We start from the raw sequence: 11,002 nt of genomic DNA, 5'->3' as shown, positions 1-11,002 counted from the left end.
TAAAATGTCTTAAGTAGGCTTGGTGTTCAAAGGTGAACTTTCAATCATGTAGAGCAGGGTGCCCTAAATGTGGCAATTCTCTCCCAATTGCATCCATCGCTGTCTCTTGACACAAGACGCTCGTCTTGGTCACGTGACGACATGTCACCCCAGTCGAGCCAGCGAGGTTTAGCAAAAATGAGCAAGAAACAGAGAAGTTTGGAAAGCTTCTTCGGAAAGGGAAAAAAACAATGAGGAGACTGCAGGATAAGAGGCTACTACTTCTAAGAAAAGGAAAGCTGCATTTAAAAGAACATTTCTGGAGTCCTACTTAAAATATGGATTTATCGCCACAGGTGACTGACGCGCCAAGCCCACTCGGCACAAGTGGTGACAGGCTAGCTGACGAGGCTATGAAGCCTTCAAAACTGCTTCGGCACATGGAGACCAACCATCCTGCATTAAAAGACAAACCATAACCACTTCAGGTGTCATTGTTTCCGATTACGCCTAGATGGGACCGGCTTGTTTCTGAAAAACAAGCTCGGTGCTCCCAATAATTCAACATAATGGTGAATTTTTTTTTCTGTGGTTTATATTTGTTTTATGCCAGTTGTATCATTTTATTTCATTGTATTTATATATTTATAATAAATTTATTATTTATTTATATAAAGGCCAGTCCGCAAAAATATTTCTGACGCGTAACCGGTCCGTGGCACAAAAAAGGTTGGGTACCACTGATGTAGAGCACAACAAGTTGCTAATTGTGTATGAAATGCGCTACAGAAATAAAGGTGCCTTGCCTTTTCGAATCCAGACAACACAACAGATGTCACTTTTTCTTGGTGTTGTTGACCTCCGGCTGACATCACACGAGACACGCTACACTTGGAAGGCTTAAAAAGAACAAAAGTGTGCATCCCGACTCGTTCATTTTATTGAAGATGAGTGACTTAGTTGATTTCAGGCGAACAGAACCCTCAGTAACATCAATTGGCTTCAAATGAATAAAGGTGAATTTGACTCAATCTGACTTTCTTCCTGTTTTCCATGGCAACAAGCCACTTTGATGCCAGCTACCCCATTGACCCGTGACCCCTGGGGTGAAGACTGACATGTCAGTCTGTAAAAACAAAGTTTTTTTTCTGAAATAGTAAACGAATGGTCAGTTTGCTATGACCTCAACATCTAGATCTTCTCCACGTAGTTTCCGGGGAACATTCCCTCTCGTCCGCGAAGGCGTCCAAACCACCAACCCGACGGATCTAAACGACAAGCCAATGAAAAGTCATTTTTTCAGAAGGAAGAGGAGGAAGGGAAAATATGAAGAGAAGGAGGCGAAGAAGACGAGTGCTGCAGCTGCACTGGTACCCTCAGTGAGAATCTCAATGACATCAGCCATGTTGAAACTGAGCTCATCTGTGTCTTGGGCATCGTAAGCGAAGAGGGCGCGACACTGTGGGGAACGAGGCCTCGACTTGGGCGCCGGTTTTGGTCGGCCCGCTCCAGGGACCGGCTTCAGCTCCTTGGAACGTCGACGCTGCAGCCTAAAGGCAAGCACAAGCCGAGTGGGTGGAGCTGTACCGGTGTAACACATCCCCCGCCAGCTTGCCTAACTTCATGTCCCGGACTTTGCATGCGGCTATCTCTAAGGTCACTCAGTACAATCGTCGGGTCGATTTTGAAAGGCTTTAATCGTGTTTATACGCACGTCACATAGCAATTGGCCAACTCGTTTGGCTCAACTCGCCTGCCCCCAGCTCAAAAGCCTTTGGCATTCGGCATAACAATGAGCACTGGTCTGAGTGTTCTCACCCGGCGGCGCCCTGGTCTGGGACGCTCATGAAGCCCATGTCCACGTGCTGAGAATGGCCGCTGTCGCGCCGATGCCGGTTCTGGAGTCGGGGAAGACTGGGCTGCTCCATGCTGGACTGCTTCCTCAGCGATGCGCCTCTGGAGGAGCTTCCTCGGCGTGTCCCGATGCCTCCGTTTTGAGGACCTGAGGAAGTCACGGAGGGGGAAAATCAGCCACACGCTCCCCGTCCTTAAAATTATGGGATGTTCAACCGGTACCCGAGTCATTCTGGGCGGTGGGTGCGGCCTGATTCTCTCGGTAGAAACTCTTACGGTTGTCCCTCCTGGTGGGTCCTGAGAAAAGACAGTGAGTCAGAAAGACTGCTTGTGCTGACCAGAGCGTTTGGTGCTTACGCGAGCTTTTGGGCAGACCCGGTCCAATGGAGACATGCAGAACCTTGCCACTGGGTTTCAGGACTGCCTCGTCCCCCTGACCCAGCTGGAACTGGATCTGTCTGGAACCCGATGAGCTGAACGGGCCCCAGCCTCCCTTCTTGACCTTGAACTCCAAACTGAAAGTGGAGGGGGAGGTGAAGCCCAATCAATCTGAACTGGGAGCCTGACTAGGCTGGCGCGAGGACACCCAATGGACTTGTGGGTACTAACAGGTTGTTGAACTTAAGCGGAAGTTTACTCTGAGTTTGCTCGTGATGACGTTTGACGAGTAGACTGAGGAACTCGGTCTTGAAAATACTCTGGAGGACACTGTCATAGTCTTGTTGGTGGACGATGAAGATGTCGTCTTGAAGGGCGCTACAAGCAATACGCAAAGATTGCCACATTTCAGCAGGCTTGCAGCTTTGTCACCAAACGGTGCGCTCCTAAAATTGTTGTCGTGCCGTTTGCTCAATGTTTTTTGCGCTTGGTTTTTCAAAACCGGTCCAAGTCTGCCTTCTGACCGTACTGTCGTACCTTAAGGAGACAGAACGGATATTTGCGAGTTCCACCTTCCTCTTGAGAACCTCCCGTATTTGACCCTTGTCCGGCCCCTGTTTCACCTTCTCACGACCGATCAGGTACAAGAATTTGGGGGTGAGTATGAGGTCACGCTTCACCATCTGCTCCAAAGGAAAAGAGCAAAGTGTGAGGTGTGAGGCCGAGCAGCTTTCTCCTCCATGGTGCCTCCAGTTCAGTGTCCCTTGCCTTACCCTGAACCTGCGGTCAAATTTGATGACCACGTCGGCAAAGTCGATCCTTTCCCTGCGGCCGACAAACTGCCGGATCTCCGGATGGACATCGGTGCCGATGTAATCGCCCACAAAGTTGCGGTTCAAGCTGTTCTGGCGCCGTTCCTTCTTGTTCAGCAGGATGTCGGACGCTGGAAGACCAAGAAAGAAAACCGCGAGAACGATGACGGTGCCGAGCGGAGATGAGGTCTCACCTTCCTCCCTCATCTTGACATACTTGCGGACGGCGACATGCTTCCGCCAGGCCTTTTGGATGAGCCGGGCATAACCGTTGTACTTCCTCTCCCTCATTTCTTCCAGCAGGAAGAGCTGCAGGAGACACAGCGGATTTTTACTTTTGAAGGAAAAAAAAAACACCTACACCAGCACCTACACCAGCGCCAGCCACGGCACCTGCGCCGGCACCTGCGTTAGCGCCGCATGCCTTCGTACCGACTCGGGAGCCTTGACAAATACTTTTGTCTTCCCCAGCTGGAATTGGTCCTGGTCCATGTTGACAGAGTTCAGGAGGTGCAGGACACCCTGACGCTCGTCACCTTGCCAGGTGGGCCAGGTCTCTTTGGTCAGGACGGCATACCTATGCAGCAGAGAGGTCAGAGAAGGCGGGTGACGCCATTGGTGTTTCATCTCACGACACCGACCTCTGCAGGAACTTGCTGAAAAGGCGCCGGTACGCATATCCGGCTCGGCGGACCCGGATGTTCTCGCGGAGGCCCAGGTATTCCACCTGGTGCCGTACTCTGCTCTCCTCCCAGTCCCGAGGGCGTTTGGTCTCGTTGGGTTTGATGCAGCGAACGTAGTGAGGCGTACACCTCATGAGTGTCTGGACCAGCGTGTTGGCTTGTTTCTACGCAGAGGAGGGAGGATCAGAAGGAGGCGAGTGTAGTATATTTTTGCCTGCACATGTCTCTGTATGAGGCCCAAGGACAGCTGGGATATGCGTACCGGCAGTGAGGGGGACAAGAGTTATTTGCGTTAAGCAAATGTGCGTACTTTCAGTGATGTATAGGCATGACAGAAATATAGAATGGCCAGTTGTTCAGGATCAGGAAAACAACCAAGTCGAAGGCCTTTTAAGGGCAGACAGCCAACACATGTACGGGGTCTCAAAGCGTAGCTACTATTGAGAGCGATGAGATCATGAGTCTCGCCAGGTATAAGAGAGGCGTTGCCCGGCAGACGGAAGGACTTTTACCATCGTGTCTGTGGGGCGTGAGAAAACATCATCTGACATCGGCTGAATAAAATCTTTTTCCAACCAGCCATGTGTCACTGAAGCTTTCCTTCTCTTAAGCCAGCCATTTTTCATCAAGTGTTTTGTGAAGACCAGCGGAGCCACGAAGACAATTCACCACACGAGCAAGAGCCAGAGCGAGCCGCCCACCTTGATCTTGCTGCCAGCCGTGGTGGGCCGTCCTCTCTTGTCCGCGTCCAGGTTCTCGAGGAAAAGCGCTCGAATGAAGGGACTGACATAAAAGCGTGGCGCGCAGCCGTCAGCTCACGACTACAAAGTTGTGGCGTAGCACGCCGCCGAGGACTTACAACTCGCTGCCTTGCATCAGCTCAATGATGTCGTTGAACAGCACATCTCTGTTCCTCTCGCAGAAGCCGCTGACGTCATAGGACACCTGAATGACACATGCTCCCTCAGACGGGGTCAACGAGCAGGGGCCGCACAAGCTCCGCCTGCCCACACCTTTCCGGCGTAGTGGTGCACCACGAAGCCTTTGTTCCAGCTGCTGAAGTGTTGATGTGAGCCCACTTGACCTTGGAGTTTCTGCAGCAGAGTCTGGTCGGCGCCATCGCCTTTGGCATGCATGGTGGCGCACACGTCGTCCAACACGCTCATGATGCCAGGAGGATTCTGGGAAGATGTTGGGCGGTCAACTCAGATATTGCATCCAAAAGACTCGTTCACATTGCTCAAGAACTTTGGAATGAAAAGGTCCTCAGCAGCTGCCAAAATGGCGGATTGCGAAGACCCTGAGCCAGAATTAACCAAGCATGAATTTGAAGTAAAGACGATGCAATGTTGAAAAACTGTGCCATTGGACAACTCACCAGCTTGGATTCAATGAGGTCACACACAACTTTGTTGTTGAAATACTCGATGGGCGTCCACTTGATGCCCTCCTGAACGTACTCCTCCTACACACACAGGGACAGAAGTCTGACAGGGAGGTTCTTGGATGGCAGGAGGGGCTGGTAAAATCATAACACCTGCTCCGCCTTCAATGTGAGTTCAATGAAAATCTGCTGCAGCTTCTCGTTGACAAAGTTGATACAGAACTGTTCAAACCCGTTTTGCTGAAGTCACAAAGCAAACGCAGGGTTAGCGAGTCGTGTGTGTGTGTGTGTGTGTGTGTGTGTGTGTGTGTGTGTGTGTGTGTGTGTGTGTGTGTGTGTGTGTGTGTGTGTGTGTGTGTGTGTGTGTGTGGTCGTGTGTGTGTGTGTGTGTGTGGTCGTGTGGCGTGTGGTCGTGTGGTCGTGTGGTCGCACTTGGAAGATCTCAAAGCCGTAGATGTCCAGGACTCCGATGTTGAACTCCTCCCGGTCCTTCTGTATGGCTCTATTGACACACTGACACGCATGCACTCACACAATCAGTGAAAGGTGATGGAGCAGGACAGTGTGGATGCAGACTCACGTCCACCAGGAAGTCAAAGAGGCGGCTGTAGAGGGCTTTGGCCAGGGCGTCACGGGTGAAGCAGGCCTGCTCCGTGTTGAGGGTGACTGAGATGGACTCACTCTTGCCGCCCCACTTGCTATCCATGATCCTGCTGGTCAGTTTGCTGCATAGAGCGTCCTGGGGGATCCCCAGCAGGAAGGACGGGAAGGCCAGAACTGAAGCAAGCGCACGGCGTTACATGAGCTCACCCGCCACCTCCGTCATGCGTATCTTACAGTCAACGCTCTCCACCACCGCAAAGTTGTTCTCCTCGCGAAAGTTTATGTTGCCAAGGTGGAGGATGCCCGCGACCAGCTGAACAACCGAATCCTGGTCTTCCATGGACAGGCCTACCACCGACATGGCGCCCTGACACGTAAACACACATAAATACAGACGGACAGAAAGGGACGGAGACATTGAACGAGCGAAAAATGGGGAGGGGGGGGAAGGTGCAGACCCACCAAGGTGTCAGAGAACTCCTTCTTGTCGTTGACGTCTTCGACTGTGAAAGTTCCTGATTGGTTAAGGTAGTTGTAGTAGTCGGGGGTTGTGACCCCAAGGTTTTCCCTCTGCTGCCCACTCGCCCCCTCTAGCAGCTGAGGGCCAGAGAGGTCAAAGGTGAGCAGACTGAGTTTGAAGCGCTGGCCGAGCGCTGCCTGCTGCAGTGGGAACAGCTAGCTGCAGTGGGAACAGCTCGTGCCTGGCAAAATCCGGGATCCTATCTGGTAGTCCTGACTCATATCTTCTGCTGCCCGCTGGGACCTGCTAGTACCTGGTAGTAGATGTGGAAATTCCTCTCTCCTGGATTTTGCGAAACCACTCGGCTCTTCTCCAACAGGAAGTTAGAGATCTTTCCTCCGTCGGGAGCGCCGCCGCGGCCGAACTGGATCTCAAAGTACTTTCCCTGTCAGGCGAGTGCACTCGTCATGCGCATTTGTGTTGGGGTGTGGACCTGCATGCTCGTTCCAATACTCACAAAGCGGCTGGAATTATTGTTCCGGACCGTCTTGGCGTTCCCGAAGGCCTCCAGCAAGGGGTTGGACTGCAGGATGATGTCCTTCACGTGCTGCACCAGCACACACATTACTTAGGGCCCCGCCTCCGCTGGAGCCCCTCCACTCACCTGCACCTTGTCACCACCCCCTGACACCTTGGATACGTAGCTCATGATGTATTTGGCCGCCACCGTCTTCCCTGCGCCACTCTCACCACTGAGGATGGGCCACAAAGTCAGATGGGAAGTCAGAGGGGACTCCCTCTCAGCTTTAGGAAACAAAGTCCTGCCCACCTGATGATGACACACTGGTTCTCGCAGTCAATCATCATGTTGCGGTAAACGTTGTCAGCCAACGCGTAGACATGAGGCGGGTTCTCGTAATGAGCCTGCGACACAGGTCATCGTCAAGAGACACATGGTGGTGGTGGGGAGGGGGGGCTCAGGACTCAAAACAGGCGGGTGGAGCCACTTTGGGGTGGTTATGACAACTAGTAGTAAAAAAAAAAACAAAAAAAACACGGCTGTGCATTTCTGACCGTGTACGATTACGTCTTGCGCATTGCTACACCCCGCAAGCAACCTAGCGGCTTCAGGGACTTTCCTAAAATAAAACATGATGATGTGACATGTGGAAACTGCATTTTGTGCACTTGGAATATTTCCTTGGACTGGATTGACTTTTATGGCATTGTGTTGGGCCTTACTTTCTTAAAGAGGCACTTTTGGACTCAACGCTTGAGAATCTCTGTGCCAGGCTTATATGCGACAGCTTCAAAATCTACCAGCAAGCCGAAGCTGACGTTGCAGGTTGACGATTACAAATGTGGATGTGCGAGCGTGCATGTGCTACCGCGCCCTGGTAGAGGTCCACTTCTCGGTCCGTGAAGTAGGGAAGTTGTTTAAACGGATTGACAGAGATCAGAACTGGTCCAATGTAGGTCTGACAAAAATGGGTCAAGGGTTACACGAGCAGTGACTGTGATGGACTGAAAACAGTGCACGCGTGTGTTTGAGGATACAAAGATGTAGTCATCCATGTATCTCTTCTTGAGGTTCTCCGTGATGGCGTCCTCGTTGATTTTGGACAGGAGCACCATGTCGTCCACGCCGCTCACCTTCACGTCCTGAGCCAGCCAATGATAGCGCTCTTTGCTGCCCTGTGTGGGTGGGGCAATCACGGCCGCTTGCTCAATTTTTTTGTCCCCAAAAACACGCGCACACATACACACGAACACACACACATACCAAACACACACTTCCAGTGCAAGGCTGAGAACATTGAGTGAACCCACTCTGTTCAACACATTTGAAGACAGATTTGAGGGCAAAGGTAAAAATGGTGGTTTTGCACTCAAACTGGCTTCAGGCTTTACTGGTGCACAATGTCAGAGAACGTCTTGATAATGTGAGCTGTGGGTGTGTCTCCTGAATTTCCAGCATTCCAAAGTCCTGTTGGCTCATGTTAGTGGACACACGTACACACTCAGCCTGTGCCTCGACTCAGGGTTGTGTGCGTGCGTGTGCATGTGTGTGCATGTGTGTGTGCGTGTTCGCGTGTGTGTATTGATGCCCAGAGCTAGTATGGCAATGTACTTTTGGGTCACAATAATTTTTTGGCATCGTCTTTTTTTTTTTTTTAACCATTTTGCCTGAAAAATGTTTGATACGTTGATCTTCTGATCTGCTAAACAAACCAGAAACCAGGACCACCAGGAGAAAGAAAAAAGTCAAGGTAAACGTTCCAGAATAGAAGCAAGCGTTCACAGCCCCAAGTACAAGGATCAGAGGCGAGATGTGGATTAGAACCAGCACCAAGACAAGGAGCAGAACCACGATCACATACACACACGGAGCAGAACCAGGATAAAGGTGTGTCACCAAGACGTTGGCCTCACCATGTCTGCTGCTGTCACTTCCTGGAAAGTTGACCCACAATGTATCCAGATCAGACGAGTCCACTGTAGTCCACGCAGCTACCTCGGAGGCAGACAGTGTCAAGGCAAGTCGAGTCCGTGCAGGTGTGGACAGGTATGGCCGCGCCTCCTCCTTCATGGAATTCCGAGGGAAACACACGCGTGCCCGCCCCCTGCTGTCGGAAAACAAAACAACAGGTCTTTATGACTTTTTTTTTTTTTTTACGGTAAAATCAATAACACTGACGTGGACAAGCTGACCAAAACCTCCCCACTGAGCCATAGCCGTCGAGTCTAAGTTTTATTTACGTCCATGCATTGTATTTATGATTTAGGGTACTCTCCCCGATCGCCTTTCGTGCGAGTTGATATTTTGTTTTACTCTGATCCAGTTGTGAACTTATATTTTGGGTGAATATACACTATTTAATGTATTTAATTACCCTACGAGCATTTTGACGTCTAATACACGTCTATTAGACATCTGTATGCGAACCAGACGTCTCGGCTAAAAGTCGTCTAAAAAGTGTAAAAAATATAGACGTTGAAGGAATGGGGTCGAAATACAAAAAGTTGTCACGTCTCGTCCCCAGCTGTTCCACTATGTCGGTTGTCTTGGTTTCTGTCTGTGTGCTCGCCCCTCCCCTCCTGTGTGCCCATGATTGGTTTGATTGTTCTCACCTGCCTCTTGTTACCTGTCGTGTATATAAATCCTGTCTGCCCCTCACTCCCCGTCTGATCATTGTCTTAATGTAGTTTTGTTGTGGTTGCTGTTGCTTGTTGTTTTAGTGTAGTGTCGTCTTCATGTCCTTTTGGTTCCTGTCATCTTGAAGTACGATTTGGTTAGTCAGTCATGTTATTGTTTTGTGAAGTCATGTCAGTTTATTGAGTCTGGATTTTGAGTTTTGTCAATAAACCCTCGTCCAAGCTGCACTTGGGCGCCCTGCTCCATTCCACGCTGTGACAGAAGTCCTGCCTAGCTACAAAACCAGATATGCTCAAACCTCATTGAATAAAGTACATAAGAAGACAAGTATACTGACATGTTAAATCAATAAAAGAAACATTTTAAGCAAAAACTATACCTACACATCAAACCAATAAAGAAGATATAACGACATTTTTATATTTGGGAATGACATAGGTTTTTATAACTTCATAATGAAAAATACGGTTGGAAGCATAATTAAACTAAGAATGTGACAATGTAAACAAGTACATGGAGTGACAAAAGAACAAACAAATGCATGGTAAATGGTAAGAACTTTGCATAGTCAGGGAACATTAACAAATTGATGTCACACCCACAACTTCACATAAGTCATAAGTCATCATAAAACAAAGAAAAGTAATAATGAGACCATAATTCTAAATTCAACCTAAGTCTTTTCGTCCGTCACAAGCCCCCTCAATCTGGGTATCAGTTTCGAAAAAGTAACTGATTACTTATTTTATAGGTCTAAGTTTGTTTCGGTGTCTTAGTCTTTTCCTAAAACTGAAAAAGAAAATGAACACACAGTGAGTAAATTAGATAACAGATGATTTGCTATGGCTTTTGCTGTGAGGCGCAGATAGCACACTTCCCAAATTGTGGACCAAATCTAACTAAATCCAACAACGTCTATGCCATAGACGTCTATAGCATAGACGTCTAAATGACGTCGAAAAGACGTCTAATAGACGGCTATGCTATAAACGTCTTTTAGACGTCTATGGTATAGACGTCTTTTCGACGTCCTTAAGACAGCTACGGAATAGACGTCTATTAGACGTCTATATGTGAAAGTTTTTTTTAGACGTTTATTGAGTAGACGTTCGAATGATGGCTAATAGCTATTAGCGCGATCAGCACTAATAGCTAGTGATCATTTGAACATCTAGACGTCGAATCAACATTGAGGTTCTCTTCAATACATTTAACCGGTGATCCTTACCTTTGTGTAGTTCCAGGAGGTTGTGAAAATGCATTTGATAAGTGATGGTCCAGGGTGTGAAAATTTACATTCTTTAATACAGAAATAGGTTTCAGTAACAGTCATACTCATGTTACCTGCAGATATAAATACACTTTTTGATGTTAAAATCAACCAAAATGAACCTAAATACATAAAAAAAATTCAAACATTATCAAACCATCACAAATATAAATGTGCAATGTTTTTAAATCATATGTTTAAAAATGTAAAAATATACATACAGCATTAAAAAATGGGGGCTATTTAATAGAACAAAACTACTACGTTACAATATAAATATATACATATTTTATGTAGGACATATCGAACAAAACAACCAGCTCGGCGAAACACAACAATATAAACATCACTCTCTTGTGGGCTTTTGATACCATTTGCTACTCAGCGCTGGACCACATTTTAATTTTAAAGCCATTGCGGTC

At 48.5% G+C, this 11,002-nt stretch overlaps 1 protein-coding gene across 1 annotated transcript; it reads right to left on the bottom strand.

The window, feature by feature from the left end:
* Window positions 1–789: 789 nt before the first annotated feature.
* Window positions 790–8,887, bottom strand: myo1eb (myosin IEb). The gene is made up of 28 exons (XM_085918285.1): window positions 8,852–8,887; window positions 8,587–8,664; window positions 7,711–7,848; window positions 7,542–7,631; window positions 6,983–7,077; window positions 6,818–6,905; window positions 6,671–6,760; window positions 6,467–6,598; window positions 6,156–6,290; window positions 5,928–6,060; window positions 5,671–5,867; window positions 5,523–5,603; window positions 5,244–5,330; window positions 5,085–5,171; window positions 4,720–4,887; window positions 4,566–4,651; window positions 4,408–4,489; window positions 3,665–3,870; window positions 3,456–3,600; window positions 3,218–3,332; window positions 2,985–3,154; window positions 2,749–2,894; window positions 2,443–2,589; window positions 2,191–2,348; window positions 2,056–2,130; window positions 1,798–1,981; window positions 1,354–1,529; window positions 790–1,247 (listed from the first exon to the last, which is right to left on the bottom strand). Exons 1-28 carry the CDS (start codon window positions 8,885–8,887, stop codon window positions 1,171–1,173), a joined length of 3,402 nt encoding a protein of 1,133 aa, XP_085774411.1. The 3' UTR covers window positions 790–1,170.
* Window positions 8,888–11,002: the final 2,115 nt, after the last annotated feature.

Source organism: Syngnathus leptorhynchus, chromosome 8, assembly GCF_054491065.1.
Source record: "Syngnathus leptorhynchus isolate UIUO chromosome 8, UIUO_Slep, whole genome shotgun sequence".
NCBI lineage: Eukaryota > Metazoa > Chordata > Actinopteri > Syngnathiformes > Syngnathidae > Syngnathus > Syngnathus leptorhynchus.
Note: the sequence above shows the minus strand (reverse complement) of the source record. Positions and strands in the feature narration are given on the sequence as shown.